Genomic DNA, 19,694 nt, shown 5'->3' on the forward strand with positions numbered 1-19,694 from the left:
GCCGCATCCTAAATGATATGGACTGATTAGGAACGCCGTGCATAGGAAGCGACTGTGTGTCATACTAACGCTTGGGAGACTCCAATCAACAATTATATAGTATATAGACTGGGGCAGTATACAGACTGTTTCAACAGCAACAACATAAACAAGCGTTACTGCACATGCACGCTTTTGTGGCTCTAATTTAACTTCCGGTAGACATCCAAATAGAATCAATAACAACAGCTAAGTCCCTCTAGAGTAGATTATTTTTTATAACAAGCAAAATATGTTTGCTGCGTAAATCAGGCAGACTTATTGAAAATGCGAATTAATTCTCTGCCAGCAGGAGGTCGCTTTAAAGCGGGAGAACTAGAGGTTTCCCTAATAACCGCTGTAGATAAAGCAGCATTGGGCCAGGACTTGAACTCGGCTCGCACAAAGCACAACATATGTCGGCGCACTCCCCATGAAGCCTTTGGTGCCAACTATTAAATGCATCTTTAACTCTTTTTGTGTTTTCTCTTTTTATGGCCAATGAATGAAGCATAAATTATTATTGTAGTTTAAAGACATGAGACATGAAATCATAACTGGTACAATTTTTGTATGTGCATTTTATTAGGCTGTTCATCAGTGCATGTTAATCTGATGAGAGAAAACAGTTTAAAGGTTTGGGGTCGGTAAGATTTTTTATGTTTTTGAAAGAAATCTCTTATGCACAACAAGGCTACATTTATTTGATCAAAGATACAGAAATATCGTGAAATATTATTACAATTTAAAATATCAGTTTATTATTGTAAAATATTTTAAAATGTAATTTATTTCTGTGATCAAAGCTGAATTTTCAGCATCATTACTCCAGGCTTGTCACATGATCCTGCAGAAATCATTCAGATATGCCGATTTGCTGCTCAAGATTGATTATGATCCATGTTGAAAACATTTGTGCTTTTTTATATTTGATGAATACTGTTTAAAAGAAACAATAGCATACAAACAAGCATTTATCTTAAACAATAGCTTTTCCTAACAATGCAAAAATCTGAAGTTACTTTGAATCGATTTCTTTCAACAGAAATGTCACTGACCCCAAGCTTTTGAACAGTACTTTCGTAATTCTGTTTCAAAACAGTTCCTCTACTTTTAATGAAAACAAGGCTATTTTTTTACACACACACGCCTAACCTACTCTTGGGATTCACTTGAAAGTAAAGTGCATTACAAACGCTCTAACCCCTCTGTGTCTCTTCAGATGGTGGGTGGACTCCTGAACTTCTGTTTCTACACCTTTGTGAATAAATCCCTCAGCGTGGAGTTTCCCGAAATGCTGGCGGAGATCATCAGCAACCAGTTACCAAAATTCAAAGCTGGGAGTGTCAAAGCGCTGCTCTTTCACCAGAAGTGAAGCTCCTCCCAGCAGCAGGACTCGATGCCTTAAACGTTCACCCCGTCCCCTCACTCCCACTCCACCGGGACAGCAGAGGGAGGCGGAGGCGTGCGAGAGAGAGGACTATATGCAACCCAGCACAGAACTCAGCGAAGAGACGGGTAATTAATTAGAGGTTCTGAAAAGCTAACAAACGGCTGAACTGTTGAAATGACATAACTATGAATCTCATGGATAGATTATCCCATATATGTCGTCACAGGTGTTTGACTCCCAGTATCAACGATTATTAGTAGAAGAAAGCTAATTGTCCAAGGTCACTATGTAGAATTGCATACGTCTCTTATTTTCAGAACAGATTCAGCACTTACACAGTCTAGTATACGCAGATTATATAGTCCGAATCAGAGTATCCTAGTTTTTAACTTCAGATGATAACAGTTTGAAATAATAATTTCAATAACATGTACAGAGATAATGGCTTCAGCTTGGTTTGAAATGAAATATGTTTTGTATGACATATCGTCACTGTTTTAAAACAACTCATGTCATTAACAGAGTTACATATATATACAGAAAAAGGGAAAATATGTGCCTTTTTTTATTTTTACTTTTTTTAAAGCTTCTTTCCTATTTTAGCCTTTTTCTTGACTCGTCCGCACCAGACATCTGGCACTTCTTCTCCATAGTTGATTGTACTTTTATACCCACTTGCACTTGTAATTTTAAAAATGGCCATTTGTTTTTCTTTTTTTTTCTTTTTTTGGCAGCTCTATAATCATTAGTGTGAACTTCAAAAAAAAAAAAGTGATCCTTATCATGGAGATGAGTCTATTATTTTTACTAGAAATGCAAATCAAGCACTTTCACTACTTCTAAATGCTTTTAAGGGGCTGGTTTAGGTTTGTTCTGCCGTGAAGGTTTCTTTGTGTCTAAGAAAGCCATTTATTATTAATTTCACCTGTCGATTCATATAGGAATTATGCAATGTGAAACATGAATTTTTGCTTTTATGTGTCGTATTAGTTCCTTAGCAATGCCACAGTATACAACCAAAACTATGAATGCAGATTACACTAACTACACCATTTATACAGACAGATGATTTGAATGGTCAGATACAGTACAATCACACTTAGCTACACCAAACATCAACTCAGGCCCACGTCATTTATATTTGCAGCACTCTAAATCCTGTATGACAGTGTAGATTTGTAATTTCTTTATTTTTTTGATCAGGTCCAGACTAATCCATATTAAACTACCCTTGACCTGTTTGTTGGTTTAATCAGTCAAACTGTGGTGCAGGCGCAGGGTTTTAACTCTCTGGGAATTTCTACTCCTCTGTATTGTTGCAATCTGTTATTTCTGTGCCAAACATGTATTGCTTTCAATCTAAAACTGTGCTTGTCTTAACAGTTGTCAAAGGTATATATATATATTCAAGAGAGGATCCGAATATTTTACAGTTCTTCTGTGGAAGCATCTTGTTTAATACACAAATAAACGCTCTCCAGCTTCAGACTGCTTAGCATTGCATTGTGTGATACAGATTCAGCCATCAACACTCATTTTCAAATCTGAGCAGCACTTTTCACTTTGCTCTTCCGTTCCTACAGATATATATGATACAAATAAACAGATGTATTTACATGAACTTTTTGCAACGTCTAATAAAATGTTCTCTTAGACCCTACAGTGTCAGGAGTGGCCTGTCATGTTATCAGATGCAATGCTGGGGTGGGCTTTAAATTCTCACAGACTGCCTTATCAGCCGTTTGAACGTGCTGTGTTGTCAAAATGGACATTATCTCAACTCCTATGGGAGGCAACAAAGAGGTGAGATAATATATATATGCTAATCAATTATTAAAAGATGTTCAGCTTTTCATATTTAAAAGATAAGTTGCAGAGGCAACCTGTATTTTATGAAGAAATCACTTTTGTTTTGCTCCCATAACTCAAATAAAACTGTTGACAATCATCCTCTGCTTAAGATTTAGACCGCTGCTGCATTAAAACAGGCTTCTGTCTCTGAACGACAAACCGATCCATCTCCATCACTAGCCTTGAATTACGCTCCACCACTGAGGAACCGTTTTGGGTTCCTCGAAGAACTTTCAGTGAGCTGTCTTTTTTGTGAAATGGAAATGTTTCATGGATGTTAAAGGTTCTTAATGGAACCATCAATGCTAATAGAAAATAAGTATATTATTAAACGTATAATTATATCATAAGACAAAAGTGGAATGTTTTTCATTAAAATCTTGCAGATCAAACATGCCATTGTTTGAAATTCTGATGTATAGGGACAACCTGGATTTTTTTTTTTTTTTTTTGGTCATACCATGTTTTTAGTTTTTTTTTTTTTTTTTTTTTTTTTTTTTTCTTTATAACATTTAAAGAATTTGTTTCATTATCACATAGTTTTATTTTATGGGCCAGTTACAAAAAAAATTTAATCTTTGCAATCGAGTTTGTTGTGTGACGATATAAGATCAAATAATGACAATGTAATGTATATATGTATATGAATATAGATATATATATATAAAAGGGCAGAGAAGTGATTTTGTTAAAATCCAAAATAAAACTTAATCTGGCAAATTATACTCGTATATTATAGTGATTAAAGCAAATTATAGCTGTGTAACCAGCCTTTTTGAAAAGACATGCTTTGTTTGGGTAAAGTCAAGTCACCTTTATTTATATAGAGCTTTTTACAATACAGATTGTGTCAAAGCAGATTTACAGTATTCAATAGGAACAATAGTGTGAAATAATGCAAAACAGTAAAGACAGCTCTTTATTGATTCAGTTATGTCATCGTCCAGCTCCGTTCAGTTCAAATAATATCTATATATATATATATATATACACACACAGTCATGGCCAAAAATATTGGCACCCTTGATAAATATGATCAAAGGCTGTGAAAATTAATCTGGATTGTTAATCCTTTTGATCTTTTATTTTAAACAATTCACAAAAATCTAACCTTTCATTGGATAATAAGAATTTAAAATGGGAGGAAATATCATTGAAATAAATGCTTTTCTCAAATACACGTTGGCCACAATTAACGGCATCCTTTTATTCAATACTTTTTGAAACCTCCATTTGTCAGTTTAACAGCTCTAAATGTTCTCCTATAATGCCTGATGAGGTTAGAGAACACCTGACAAGAGATCAGAGACCATTCCTTCATCCAGAATCTCTCCAGATCCTTCAGATTCACTGCTTCTTCTCTTCAGTTCACCTCACTCATTTTCTACAGGGTTCAGGTCAGAGGACTGGAATGGCCAGCAGAAGCTTGGTTTTGTGCTCAGTGACTCATTTTTGTGTTGTTTTTGAGGTTTGTGTTTGGATTATTGTACGGTTGGAAGATCCAAACATGGCCCATTATAAGATTTCTAACAGAGTCAATCACTTATTGATTTTTTATCTGTTGGTATTTGATAGAATCTATAATGTCATGTGTCTGAACAAGATGTGCAGGACCTCCAGCAGAAATACAGCAGTATATTTCATTGTATATGTTCATTATGTATGTTCATTGTCTTGGGGTAGTTTTTATCCCTGTGTTCACCAAACCCATCTTGAGTGTTTGCTGCTAAAAAGCTCATTTTTTAGTTTCATCTGACCATAGAAGCCAGTCCCATTTGAAGTTCCAGTCGTGTCTGATAACTGAATATGCTGGAGTTTGTTTTTGGATGAGCTAGGAGAATTTTTCTTGAAACCCTCCCAAACAACATGTGGTAATGTAGATGCTGTTTGACCATTTTTCTTTAAGGTTTTCTGACCCCGAGACTCAACTATTTTCTGCAATTCTCCAGCTGTGGTCCTTGGAGAGTCTTTAGCCACTCAAACTCTCCTTCTCACCGTGCATTAGGACGATATAGACACACGTCCTCTTCCAGGCGGTTTCATTTTATGTTGATTGGAAATTCTTAATTATTGCCCTGATGGTGGAAATGTTCATTTTCACTGCTCTAGCTCTTTTCTTAAAGCCACTTCACTAATTTGTGAAGCTCAGTTATCTTTTGCTGAACATCAGAAATATATTCTTTGGTTTTTCTCATTGTGATGATGATTAAGGGAATTTGGGCTTTGTTTTCCCTCCTATTTATATTTCTGTGAAACAGGAAGCCATGGCTGGATAATTTCATGTTCATAATCACCCTGGAGTGCTCAAAATATGAATATGAATGGGAGTATACTACAGAGATATTTTACTCATAAGAATTTCTAAGGGTGTCAATAATTGTGTCCGTGTATTTGAGGTTACGGTTAGATTTTTGTGAATTTTTTTTAATAAAAGATCAAAAGGATTAACAATGCAGATTAATTTTCACAACCTTCTTCAATCATATTTACCAAGGGTGCCGATATTTTGTGAGTGAGCAGAGAGAGAGACAGACCCTGGAGCACAAAAGCAGTCGTCAGTCGCTGGGGTATATTTGTAGCAGCAGCCAACAATACATTATATGGGTCAAAATTATAATTTTTTTTTCTTTAATGCCAAAAATCATTAGGATATTAAGTAAAGATCATGTTCTATGAAGATATTTTGTAAATTTCCTACTGTAAATATATCAAAACTTGATTTTTGCTTTGTAATATGCATTGCTAAGTACTTCATTTGAACAACTTTAAAGATGATTTTCTCAATGTTTTATTTTTTTGCTCCCTCAGATTCCAGATTTTCAAATAGTTGTCTCTCTGCAAAATATTGTCCGATCCTCACAAACCATACATCAATGGAAACATATTTATTCAGCGTTTGGATGATGTATAAATCAATATATTTCAATTAAAAAAAAATATGACTGGTTTTGTGGTCCAGGGTCACATATACCAAGCTACCAATTTGATTACATTTCTTAAGAACCTGGCAGCTTTTTAAAAGATTTGTAATTGGCCCATATAATCAAACTATGTGATAATGAAGCAAATTATTTAAACAAGTATTATTTACCTAAATATTGTTATGAGATGACATTATTACATACATTTGGGGGAAAAAGCTAAAAATGTATATCTAAATGTAATATGATATAGATAAAAAAATATATATATTATATAAACAAAATCTCATTTTGTGCGTTTTTCCCTGGGATGTTATAATGAGACGGGTCTTGCTGAACAGCCCAGGCAGCTTCAGAGTCTCGGGGTAATCAAAACAAACTTCAGCATTATTAACCGTGTCTCAATCCTCCGGAGCTGCCTACCTAGTCAGCATTTCGTCCGTCGTATGCACGTCCCGAGCCAGCCGCCCAGAAATGCCTCTCCAGACTGAGAGTGAGACACGGCCATTTTCAGTTTTCAAACAGCGCCAGTGCTCAGAAGAGCGCACTGAATAGTAGGCATGACGGAGGCCGATCCTGCGGTGAAACTCGACTACAAGAAGCTCGCGCGGCTGTACTGCATGAACGGAGGATTTCACCTGCGGCTCGCGGAGGACGGAAGCGTGGCAGGAGCGCGAGAGGAAGACGAATACAGTGAGTTGCGATGATAACGCGTTTATCGGTGCTCAATAGTGCAAGTGTGCTATCAGACTGCCGGCAGAATGAGAATAAAGTAGATATCATGGGGATTGATGCAATTAAGAATTGTTGACATTTTCATTTTAAAAGGGCAATTATTTTTCCTCAATATTGCTCTTGATGAAACATGTTAGTTCTAAAAAAATTGAATAGGCCTACTTAAACTGTACTGAGTAGGCTACGTAATTTACCATTTTATTTATCTATCTTTCATAGCCTATAGGCCTATATATATTTACATTTAGTGATTTAGCAGATGCTTTTATCCAAAGCCACTTATAAATGAAAGCAATCAAAACCAACAAAAGATAAATTATATGCAAGTGCTATAAGTCTCAGTTAGCTTATACACACACACACACACACACACACATACTAAATAAGCATATATATATACTATATAACACATGCGCGCGCGCGCACGCACACACACTAAATAAACATACTGTATACTATTAAACGCACGCGCACACTAAATAAACATATATATATACCATTACACACCCACATAGCATATATACTATTACACATTTATTATGTATATATAAATGCACACACATGTATATATTCAAGAAAAATATGTTTATATACATAAAGTCTAAAGTCGTGACGTATTGTCAAGTATGGTGACCCATACTCGAAATTGGTGCTCTGCGTTTAACCCATCCAAGTGCACACACACAGCAGTGAGTAGTGAACAAATGCACACACACACACACACACACATGTTGGTTTTTGTGGTTTATGGGGACTCTCCATAGGCGTAATGGTTTTTATTCTGAACAAACTGTGTGTGCTATTGCCCTACACCAACCCTACACCTAAACTTAGCCCTCACAGGAGACTTTGTGCATTTTTAGATTTAAAAAAAAAACACCATTTAGTATGTTTTTTTAAGCCTTTTGAATTACGGGGACATAGGCAGTGTCCTCATAAACCACCTTCATATTGTAATACCTCTGTCATACCCATGTCATTATACAAATTTGTGTCCTCATAAACCACATAAACACACACACACACACACAAACTATGTACATCAACCTGTAAGCATGTCTACTCTAATGCTCAATAGTATTCAAATCTTTTAGACTGTTTTAAATTGACATTAAAAATGATTTACACTGCTGTATGTTTTGCTTGAAAACTTAATTTCATCCATAAACATGTTTGTCCTTGATCTTCTGATATTGTGGATATTGGACACTGTTCTGGAATGTAGGATTGTTCTGTATCATTTTCAATAATCCTCCCATATTTACAACAGTCTTACTGTGTGTGTGTGTGTGTGTTTAAAGGCATACTGCGCATAAAAGCAACAAGTCCAGGAGTGGTGGTCATTGAAGGAGCAAAGACAGGACTTTACCTCTCTATGAATGAAGACGGCAATCTGTACGCTTCAGTAAGTCTATTAGAAATCCTTCTGATACAAATGCACAAAACTACATCAGCATTTTTTTATCTGATGCATGTTCTTTCTGTCTTTGCAGTCATTAGTAACAGATGAAAGTTATTTCTTGGAGAGGATGGAGGAAAACCACTACAACACGTATCAGTCTCAAAAGCACGGTGAAAACTGGTACGTCGGAATAAAAAAGAACGGAAAAATGAAACGCGGTCCAAGAACACACATTGGACAAAAGGCCATTTTCTTTCTCCCTCGACAGGTGGACCAGACAAAGGACTGAGGCCTGAAACCTGATCATATTTAATCACAGAATAGCTGCTAACACTTTACAATAAGATCCCATTTGTTAACATTACTTAACTACTCTTAAATTCATTCATTTCATGGATCTAAACTAACAATAAAGCTACATTTTCATTACCTAATGTTAGATAATATAAATAAATACTGTATATTTACTGTAGCAAAAATACTGTAACAGATGTATTGTTCATTAATGCATCAGATAACTTGAATTATTAGGACATTATTGTAAGTGTTAGTGAATCACCATTTAACCCACTGTTAAGTCACAGGATTACTGTACTAACCACACATGAACCGCATCTAACTCACTGTCAGATGGCTAAACATACAACATAAGCAGACTAGCAGAAGTTTACTAACCCTTAGATGGAAACGTGTCAAAATCTACTGTTTAAATATGCACTGACAAAGAAAGATATAGTATATAGAATAAAACTACCAGAATAGCAATCTATTTTTATTTTTAAATCGAGTTCTTCTGTCCGAAAAATCTCAAATGACATTTCATGTTGTATTTTCTTATGGTTATGTAATTATGTGTGTCTGATTGAGTTTTATTTTTCTGTTCATGAGCAGCTCAGAAATATCAATGTTATTGTGCTGTCATTGTACCTTTCTGGATCATGTTACACAATAAATCTCCTCACGGACATGTACTATATATGTGTGTGTGTGTCTGTCTGTCTGTGTGTGTGTGTGTGTGTGTGTGTGTGTGTGTCTGTGTGTGTCTGTCTGTGTGTCTGTCTGTATGTGTGTCTGTGTCTGTGTGTGTGTCTGTGTGTCTGTCTGTGTGTGTGTCTGTGTGTGTGTGTGTGTGTGTCTGTGTGTGTGTCTGTCTGTGTGTGTGTGTCTGTCTGTGTGTGTCTGTCTGTGTGTGTGTGTGTCTGTCTGTGTGTGTGTGTGTCTGTGTGTCTGTCTGTGTGTGTGTCTGTGTGTGTGTGTGTGTGTCTGTGTCTGTCTGTGTGTGTGTGTGTGTCTGTCTGTCTGTGTGTGTGTGTGTGTGTCTGTGTGTGTGTGTGTCTGTCTGTGTGTGTGTGTGTGTGTGTGTGTGTCTGTGTGTGTGTGTCTGTCTGTGTGCGTGTGTCTGTGTGTGTGTGTGTGTGGTCATTGAAAGTATATTCTTGTAAAATTATAATAACTGCAAATGAATAAATGGTAAATGTTACTATAAATACTACAATACACAAGTCACCAAACCAACAAATCATAGTTAATCTTTACTAACACATACATAGTTAAGAGCCTTCAGTTGAGGATCTAAAAGTTTGGGGCGATAAGATTTTTTATTTTTTTTGGAAGGTGGGGTTAATTAAGGCAAGGTTGCATTAAATTAATTAAAATGATCAAAACGCGTTTCTTTTGAACTTCCCTATTAATCAAAAATTAGAATATGCTCAAGGATCATGTGACTAAGTAAAGATGCTCAAAATTCAGATTTGTCATGACAGGAAACAAATATATTTTAAAATGTATTTAAATAGAAAACCTTTGTAATAGTATTAGGCCGGTTGATTTAGCGCACTAAATTGATGCTGTTAAATTAGAAAAAATAATGCATTAAAATCAGCCCACTCCGCTAATACCTGCATTGATCCAGCTGCTGACGAAACTGATGCAGGATGACTGACTGAATGTGTGATTTAGCCTATTCAAATACAGTTATATGCTTCTAAAATTCAAGAAAAAGTCTTATATTTATATCATGTGATATTGTTTGACAGTCTGATGTTGATTTAATACAATAGTTAATATTGTGTTTAATTTTAGATTCAATATTGTTAATATTATTTGGTTTTGCTTGGACTGTGCCTTTACGGTTTCTGAATAAATCAAGTGAAGCAATGATTCAGTGACCCATTCAAAGATTGAATTTGCTTCTAAATTAATCATTAAACTAATCGGCTGAATGACTCGACTACTGGCAGTTTTAATTTCATATTGAGAGTATCACTTCATAAAAATAAAAATCATATTTCAATATTAAACAAAAAATTCAACCACATTTACTATCATTATTTATACAATGTTTTTCTCATCCAAGACAATGATTTAACAATTTGTGGGGTAATATCTCAGCGAAAATTGATGTGACTAGCAATTAGGCTAATGTAATTAATTACAGTAGATTAAAATTTTGAAATCACTTGACAGCCCTAAATAATATTTCACAACATAAATGAAAGCAGCATCGGTGAGAATGAGAGACTTTTCAGACATGTTCAAATCTACAACCACACACTAGTAGCGGTAGTGTATAATACTGACAAATACACAAGTGATCTGTGGTGTTGCCATAGATGTTACGTTTATTAAAAGCTACTTGACAAGTGTAAAACATACAAATGACATCACAAACAACACATCGTGAAGCACTATCCCATACTGAAGTCTTCAATAAAAATAAAAAGATCAACGAATGCTACATTTGGCATCATAAAATCTGTTATTCACACTGATTGATTAAGCTCATTACATATTCAGGTGTGCTTTAATTGCTGTTTATATTGAACTGCTATGAATCCTTTTACATAATAAGAGTATTTTGGTCCGTTTGGTGACAGTCATTTAAAACAAGCTGACATTTTTGAATAAACTTTTAATATGCTTTTGGCTTTACAAGGACCTGGCAGTCGCGCTGTGTATCTTGTTCTGTTTATATCTTGAAAGTGCATGTTTATAATGTTTAATATCTCTTTTCTCGCATACTGTAAATACATACTCTTGTTCTGCTTCACAAAGTTCAGTTACTAGATTTACTCACAAAGTAAAATTACAACTTTCCCACAAATTAAGAGAAAATCCACAGAAACTGACTGGGATTTTTACAAAAACAGATTTTCTGATGGCTAACTGGAGCACATGCACATGGAAGTAGTTTCTAACTGCATAATGAATGTATGCTGAACGACTGAATTAAGCACTGATAAATGGTTGGAGGAATTCGGATCCTTTAGTCAAAAATGCCAATGTAATTAGTTGCATTATGCAAACAACTGAGAAGTGCAAGGGCGTCTGAAGCAGATGTGTTGTTGTTTATGTCCCGAAGATTCAAAAAATCTGTAGGTGGCGCTCTTTGACTTTGCCGTTTTGTTCATTTTGCAATTTATCCTGAGATTTTAATCTATTGATCACAAAATCAAAAGAGAAAGCACTTCACCTTCATTTTAATGTGTCCGCAATCATTTACATCATTGAAAGGTTGTCTTTTAATTGATTTTCCCCTAATGCAACACACCTCATCTAAAAAAAATAAATCATGTCTTGTGATTTACCTAATAGATAAAAAGAACTCGGGTTCGAGGAAGGGTAGACATGGAATGATCTGCCATGTTGCGAACTCTGGAATAGTTAACAAATCCCCGGAAGAACAGCAGGAATCCTGGTGTAATAAAAATGACATTAGTTGTAATATATTAATTTTTAATAAAAAAGATATAAATGAATAATACTTAAGTAATTATATAAAATTATGTCAACAAAGTAATAATGTTAAAGATATGATTTTTTTAATCATCGGAACAGATTTGGAGAAATGTAGCATTGCATCAGTGTCTCAGCAATGGATGCTCTGCAGTGAATGGGTGCCGTCAGAATGAGAGCTGATAAAAACATCACAATAATCCACACCACTCCAGTCCATCAGTTAATGACTTGTGACTAAGTGAAAAGCTGCTTGTTTGTAATAAATTAATCAATAAGGCATTTTAACTTTAAACCATCACTTCTGGCCAAAATATGAGGCCATAATTCATAATAAGTGAAATAGTCCGTTTCCTGTTACATCCTTTTTTTAGAACTGTTTTGGCTTGTAAACAGTGCTTGACCTGTGCATATTTCTCTCCTGATTCAGAAGAGATGAGTTTTCACTGGACAGAAAATGTTTAATGAAGGATGCTTCATCTCTCCAGATGTTAACTGATGGACTGGAGTGGTGTGGATTATTGTGATGTTTTTATCAGCTGTTTGGACTCTCATTCTGACGGCACCCATTCACTGCAGAGCATCCATTGCTGAGCAAGTGATAGACTGATGAATTTACCAAAAATCTGATAAAGAAACAAACTCATCTACATCATGATTGGTCTGATGGTGAGTAAATTGTCATAACATTTTCATTTTTGGGGAAAACTATTACTGTAACTATTATTTTTAATGAATCAGTGTAATAGCATTTATTTAAACTAATGTGCAAATATACACTCACCTACAACAAGGAAAACCCACCACAGCCAGTACTGGCCATCGAAATATCCAGGGAAGTAGGTAGAAAACTGAAAAGAAAAGAAAATCACAGAAAGCAAAGGTGAGTGTTGTTTATCCTCTGATAAAAAGCACTAATAAAATCATATGAAATTATAAATATTTTAAAACATATGATGTAATATGGAACATGTCATACCCTGACAATCAGGACCCATTTGACCAGGGACAGTCCAAACCCAGAGATGGCCCCATAGCGTCCAGCCGCAGACGTGGTCAGACAGAAGGACAGGAAGAAGCCAATCCAGTTAAACAGGAACGCCACTGATGACGCAAAGAAATGAAGAGATATCAACATATCTGATGCAATTTTTTGGATGACAAAAATTAATATTTTGCTGAGTGTGTTTGTGTGCTGGTACTTTGGCTGGTTTAGGCCTGTTATGGATAAATAAATGACACTAAAACCACCAGTAGGTGACTTAAGTCCCTGTCTTAATGAGCGATTCATTGAATCATTCATTCAAACGATTCATTTAGCATTGAAGCAAGTGACTGCCTCTACGACTCAAATGAATTGTTAAATTATTCATTCAGAAAGGAAACACCACAGTGTTGCTCTGAGACGCATAAATGTTCTGCTCTGGCTCTGACTGGAAGTATTTTCGTAGGCGAAACAGAAAAAATGTTTCAAAATGTCACTCAATCCATATGAAATTTTTTTAACTGATGTATAAACTTAATATCACATTTGCGATTGTGATCACATGCTAATATTTAGGAAAACTGCTGATGCTCGGGTGATATTAATTAACTATATAAATATAAAAACAGGAATTTATTTAATTATGGGGTCATTCTAACTGCATTCTAATAGGCTTCATCATGCAGTAAATGCTTTTGGACTCAAGACGTGTTTTTGTTCGATAATTACGTTATTATCGCAGATAATAAATAACGCACACCCATACCATCAGCCCAATTATTATTAATCCACAGCAGACTAAGTGTATCATAAAGAGAAAGAGAAAAGACCAAAAACAACTGTTCTGCATCAAAGGACTGTGTGCTCTTACTGAAAAATGTAAGCATGAATATCCCATCGTTCCCAACACGCAGTTGATCCGTATCATCAAAGCTGTCTCTGGCAATGAAGTCCTCGTCCTGTAGTAGAGGAACAAGCACGGATGTGTCAGAAGAGTGCTTAATTAACTGTAATTACCTCTAAAATAATCACAAACGCTCACCCTGTCGGTGACTAGAGGAACGATGGCCTCTGCTTTGCTCCTCTCAGCCTCGTCGTATGACGGCAGTGACGTGGCAACATTGTATGACGGGGGTTTGGGGTAAACCTCGTCCTCTTTGTACTCAAAGAAAGCTACAGAGAAAGCGGTTAGGATTAATGACAGACGCAGCAGTTATTTCTGGCATGCAGTGCAGATGTGGAACTGGACAGATGTGTTACCTGCGTTACTCGCTGTGATGCTGCTGTACGGTGGAGGCACATCCGCAGCTTGTTGAAACACCTCTGCTGACTCCTCCTCATTATTCAGCTACACAACAAAAACAAAAACAAAGCTGCTGATATCATACTGCAACAATATGATTTTTAATAGAAGATGAAAGTAACATTTTAAATAATACAATCAGAATACATACACACACACACACACACACACACACACACACACACACACACACACACACACACACACACACGTATGTACAAGTCATTGGTGTTTGGTGATGAGTTTTTGGCTCAAGGTCTGCATATAAAGTCACACCAGAGGTGTTCAGCTGGGATTCTGCAGACCAGTCAAGTTCTTCCACACTGACTCAATCAATCATGTCTTTTTGAACCGCATCTTATACACAGAAGCACTGTCATGTTAGAATAGAAAAGGGTCCTGTCCAAACTGTTGCTATAAAATTAGAAGTACACAATACTCTAGAATATCATTATATGCTTAAACATTAAGATTTGTACTCATAGAAATTACTAAAGTAGTCAAACCTGTTCATTAGAAGGGGGTGCCAATACTTTTGTCCATATAGTGTATATAGATACACTGTGTGTGTGTTTATGTGGTTTATGAGGACACAAATTTGTATGACATGGGTATGATACAGGTATTACAAGGAGAAGGTGATTTATGAGGACATTTCCCCATGTCCCCATATTTCAAAAGGCTTATAAATCATACAGAATGAGTTTTTTTGAGAAAGTAAAAATGCAGAAAGTTTCCTGTAAGGAGTATGTTTAGGTGTAGGGCGATAGAAAATATGGGTTGTACAGTAAAATACCATTACAACTATGCAATATCCCCACAATTCACAAAAACGAATGTGTGCGTGTATATATATATATATATATATATAAACAAACATTTATATATACACAAAGATAAACAACATTTTAATATAGAATTAATAATATATATATATACATATATATAGTGCTGAAATATGATTTAGATGATCATTCACAAAACTAAATAGGTCTTCTTTAACTTTAACACTGTTTTACATGATATCAAATATCACTTGACAACCTAATATATCGATCATCCATAATAAAGTATTGATATTGTCGATTTAATCATCGTGAGCTCTTGTTTTTCCGGGTTGTTGTCACTGCTAATGCTAACTGAAGCAGCGGCTAATTAATCCATCGGACTTTATCCTCTCTCCTCTCAAAACATTGCAGTTTAGAGTCTGCGAAATTATTAGCAAAACCTCATCGACTCGATATATGTTTATAAAACTATTAACCTTACAGAAAAACAAGACCCTCAAAATGAGCTAATCGTGTTTGTTACCTGCTGATATCCACTCCTCTGATCTGTCATTCTTCCGCTATTAATCACTCATACAGTAATGATCACTAGTTTAACCTAACTTTTACTTAATATCTCAAACTGACTGCTCGTTAATTAAAATATTCTCCTATGAGATTGACAGTACTAGGCTAATCTGTAGCCCAAACAATGGCGACTGCTCAGTCTGTCTGTGTCTCAAAGCCTAGTGTGCTCCCTACCTAGACAGCACACTAGCTCTGTTATAGACGTGCCTCGACGTGGTCTAATTAGGCAGCTCACTAGGTTTTGGGCACAGCCCATGGGTGTATTTATGTCAGTGCAAAGATTATGCAACCAATTAAAGAGAAATTTCCATTTACTGTCGAGCTAAAAGTACCTTTGAACTTTTATATTTTCTCTTGTCTTTGCAGTGGCTAGAGAGATTAGTTCAGTCCCAGTACAGTAATAAACACTCAGGATTTCTGTAAGTGTAGTCTTTTGTACCCTGCAGGGCACGTCTACTGTGAATCACTAAGTTATTTAGGCTCAGTCATGTATGAACTTGATTACATTGAACTGCCTATTTGGTCCTTTGCTGTTGGAAATGATTTTATCCCTGCCCAAAACACATCAGAAAATGTAATGGATGTAATGGTTATAATGGGAATTGTATTGGTTTTAATGGAAACTATAATGGTGTCTACTGGTATGTGATGGATTCTATTGGTGGGATGTAAAATCCTATTGGAAAAATGGCCAAAACACACTACAAAAAGGAATTTTGTATTGGTTTTACTGGAAAAAGCTAATGGTTTTTAATGGAAACCATTGGAATTTCTGTGATGGTTTTCATTGGGCTTCTATTGGTTTTTTAGCAGGATGACCTGCATGATGGGAAATGTCTCTTTAGTCTAATAGTGTCACACAATAAAAAAAAAGGTATTTCTTGTACAGTTAAACATGTCATTGCCCTCCTCCACCAGTGTTGTCATTGATAACTAAAAATAAAAATATATATTAAAATATAAATAGATGAATATTAAAAAAAAAGAAAATTAGAAATGTTACCTTGGCAAGAAACTGAAAAAATAAAAATAAAAATAAAAATAAAAGTGAAATAAAAATAAAGGTGTATGTATGTATATGTACTTTAATATATAAACAACAAAAAATTAAATAAAACTATAAAAACAAAAGGCAATATTAAATATTATAACAACATAAATACTGAAATACCAAATCATCAATCCAAAGATAAATATTTACAGTAATAAATCTATTTATTCATCAATTTGCTATTTGTTTGGTCACATCGATTATTATATAAACACATTTTAATTCAATCAGGTATTGAGAGATTTAATAAAAGAAATCAAGTAATATAAAAACAGTACAATTTGGCTAAATACACAATCACAGATCTGTTGTGTCCATTCTTCTTAACATCAGTCTACAGCTCTTCCACCATCTTGTTGTGCACATCCATAATGCCTGAAAAACATTTATGGTATTTTCTTACATGCACGATATCCCTGTATTCACTTCATTCCCTCAGTAGAGAGAGAAAGCAATGCAAAACCACAGAAGTCAGTGTTACCTTTGAAATACTTGACCGTTTTGACCTTCAGCTCCTGTGTGGCGTCTTCATCGCACACAAACACAGTCTGCGGGTGCTGCTGGAACGCTGACACCGTCCACATGTGATTCACTCCCTCTTCTATGGCTTTATAGAGCGCAAACGCTTTATGTGAGCCAGTGATAAGGATCATGACCTGAAAATATCATATAATCATGTTAGCGTTCCTTGTATTGTTTCAGATCAGCCCACAACCGCTGATGCCGTTGAATGGATGCATTTCACAAACTGAGATCAGTGTTGGGGTTAATGCGAGTTGCGTAATCAGATTACTTTTTCAAATAGGTAACACCAGTTACTTTGTTTCCCATTTATTAACTGACAGCTCTCCTGTCGTCACGTTTAAAGAAATTGGGAGTAAGTTCAGAGGCGTTGTGTGAACATGCAATAGTTAACACAAATATCCTTTATGTATTAAATGCCATTTTATTAATCAATGTCTTTGCTGCTGATCTTCAATGATCCAATTCTTTCACGAACACACTACTTTCTATAAAAAAGTAACTAAGTAACAGTTACTTTTTTAAGTAGTAACGCAATATTGTAATGCATTACTTTTAAATGTAACACTGATCTCGCCATTATTAAAATTGTAAATCTAGCAGTTTTCTTTACAATTAGAGAACGCAATTTGTTGATATTTTTGATATCTTAAACTCAGAATAGTGTGCACGTCTCAAAACAGAGACATGTTGCTAATTTTGATTATGCACATTATTATAAATATCTTTTTTACATTTTTTTAAATATATTTTTTATTTATATATTTTTAAGCATCATTGTATGTACTGTAAATAAAATAGTCGCTTTTTTGCAAGCTACACTGCATATAAAGTAGCTTGCAATAGATGTTTGAAGGCATTGTTTGAATACAGAGAAATAGATGTAATTATAGTGCATTAGGAAAATATTTGTACCTCTCTAGCATCCATCACTGTGCCAACACCGACCGTCAGCGCCATGGTGGGGACTTTAGAGAGATCGCCATCAAAGAAACGAGCGTTAGCCAGAATCGTGTCCATAGCCAGGGTCTTAACACGTGTTCGGGACACAAGACTGGATCCAGGCTCATTGAACGCAATGTGGCCATCGGGTCCAATACCTGCAACACCATTACAAGCCAGTGTTGTTTAATGGTGCACTCACAGGTCAAAGTTCAATCGACTGTCTTACCGCCAACAAAAAGTTCGATTCCTCCAGCAGCTTTGATTTTGGCTTCAAAGTCCTGACACTCCTTCTCTAGACTGGATGCATTGCCGTCTAGGATGTGAGCATTTTCTGCTCGGATGTCGATGTGCTTGAAGAAGTTATTCCACATGAACGAATGGTAACTTTCAGGATGGTCTCTAGGAAGTCCTGTAACAAGTTCAGTGTTCAACTAAATATATGACAGGCAGTTCAACCCTTGATCCCCAAGCATAAACGAGCGGTCACATACCTACATACTCATCCATATTAAATGTTTTCACATACTGGAAAGATATTTCTCCCTTCTTGTGATACTCGATCAGTTTCTTGTAGCATCCAAGCGGAGTGCTTCCTGCAAAACACAGGAAATATATGAACAGGCCTATATTACAAATGAACGTGTTTGCGCAAAACAGTGCATTTTTTATGACTCTACCTGTTGGAAGACCCAGGGTGAAGAATCGGTCAGGACCGGGATTAAACTTCTTGATCCTGTTCCTGATGTATTTGGCAGTCCATTCGCTGACATGGGCATAGTCATCCAGTATGATGAGCTTCATGGCTTTATCTGTGTCTGAGAGAAGCAAACAGGTAAATAGACCTGGAGTGTGTGTTCAGTCCTGCCTTTTCCAGACTTTAGCACCGTCCATGCATTAAGACGGAAGTACAGTTGTAGCTTATTACACTTCACTGTGATATTCACAGGTGCACAGTAGAGACTTTACCGTCCGCAACTGTAAACATGCGACAGATTATTGAAGCTATTTTCGACACTTTTTGACACACCAACACGTAATTTAATAATAAAAACAAACTATAATCGGTTGCTCTGGGTTACAATATATATAGAACACGTGACCAGAAAACAAATGTCACTGAAATCAATGCAAAATATATTAAAAGACACATAAAAGGTTGTCGTATTGAGTTGATAAACACTTACCAGGTCATGTGTTTGTGAGCAACTCTTCCAGCAGCACAGAACAGCTCAGAGGAACATGATCATGTGATCGAGAGGAAACACATCTCACGCAGGATTGTGTGTAAAACACATGGCGTCATCAAAAAATAGGAATGATTTAAAAAAAACTAATTTGGCAAATTCGGCAGGATTTATACACTTTAAAATAGCTTATTAATCCATTAATGTTTATAAAGCACTTTCCACGAACAACGGGCCCTGAAAAAACAACTGTATATTGTATGAGACGTTAATTCACCATTAATTTTGTCTGTT

At 35.7% G+C, this 19,694-nt stretch overlaps 4 protein-coding genes across 7 annotated transcripts in view; 2 read left to right on the forward strand and 2 right to left on the reverse strand.

The window, feature by feature from the left end:
• LOC306883394 (glucocorticoid receptor-like) overlaps window positions 1-3,648 on the forward strand; it is a 29,058-nt gene extending 25,410 nt beyond the window's left edge. The window contains exons 9-10 of one of the 3 annotated variants that reach the window (XR_013785351.1): window positions 1,241-1,536; window positions 3,066-3,648. Coding sequence is in view for 2 of the 3 variants with exons in the window: in XM_079438606.1 (XP_079294732.1) it covers window positions 1,241-1,393 (153 nt within the window). In the remaining variant the exon portion in view is untranslated. Of the gene's footprint in view, window positions 1-1,240 lie in introns of all 3 variants that reach the window. The other 2 variants (XM_079438606.1, XM_079438607.1) reach the window with 2 other exon arrangements.
• A 2,850-nt stretch (window positions 3,649-6,498) lies between these two features.
• LOC306883233 (putative fibroblast growth factor 1) lies at window positions 6,499-9,295 on the forward strand. 2 transcript variants are annotated; one of them, XM_079438357.1, is made up of 4 exons: window positions 6,684-6,876; window positions 8,220-8,323; window positions 8,412-8,500; window positions 8,589-9,295. In XM_079438357.1, exons 1-4 carry the CDS (start codon window positions 6,744-6,746, stop codon window positions 8,614-8,616), a joined length of 354 nt encoding a protein of 117 aa, XP_079294483.1. In that variant the 5' UTR covers window positions 6,684-6,743; the 3' UTR covers window positions 8,617-9,295. The 2 variants fall into 2 exon arrangements, with proteins under 2 accessions (XP_079294482.1, XP_079294483.1); XM_079438356.1 differs by having other exon boundaries at window positions 6,499-6,876; window positions 8,412-9,295.
• Window positions 9,296-10,920: 1,625 nt separating this feature from the next.
• Window positions 10,921-15,858, reverse strand: LOC306883517 (NEDD4 family-interacting protein 1-like). The gene is made up of 8 exons (XM_079438820.1): window positions 15,655-15,858; window positions 14,301-14,388; window positions 14,083-14,213; window positions 13,912-13,999; window positions 13,035-13,159; window positions 12,840-12,906; window positions 11,908-12,014; window positions 10,921-11,756 (listed from the first exon to the last, which is right to left on the reverse strand). The coding sequence occupies exons 1-7, from the start codon at window positions 15,682-15,684 to the stop codon at window positions 11,908-11,910; spliced, it is 636 nt and encodes a 211-aa protein (XP_079294946.1). The 5' UTR covers window positions 15,685-15,858; the 3' UTR covers window positions 10,921-11,756.
• A 907-nt stretch (window positions 15,859-16,765) lies between these two features.
• LOC306883518 (glucosamine-6-phosphate deaminase 1) lies at window positions 16,766-19,520 on the reverse strand. The gene is made up of 7 exons (XM_079438821.1): window positions 19,401-19,520; window positions 18,894-19,031; window positions 18,708-18,809; window positions 18,443-18,625; window positions 18,187-18,371; window positions 17,231-17,405; window positions 16,766-17,124 (listed from the first exon to the last, which is right to left on the reverse strand). The coding sequence occupies exons 2-7, from the start codon at window positions 19,015-19,017 to the stop codon at window positions 17,084-17,086; spliced, it is 810 nt and encodes a 269-aa protein (XP_079294947.1). The 5' UTR covers window positions 19,018-19,031; window positions 19,401-19,520; the 3' UTR covers window positions 16,766-17,083.
• Window positions 19,521-19,694: the final 174 nt, after the last annotated feature.

This window comes from Barbus barbus (genome assembly GCF_936440315.1).
Source record: "Barbus barbus genome assembly, chromosome: 17".
NCBI lineage: Eukaryota > Metazoa > Chordata > Actinopteri > Cypriniformes > Cyprinidae > Barbus > Barbus barbus.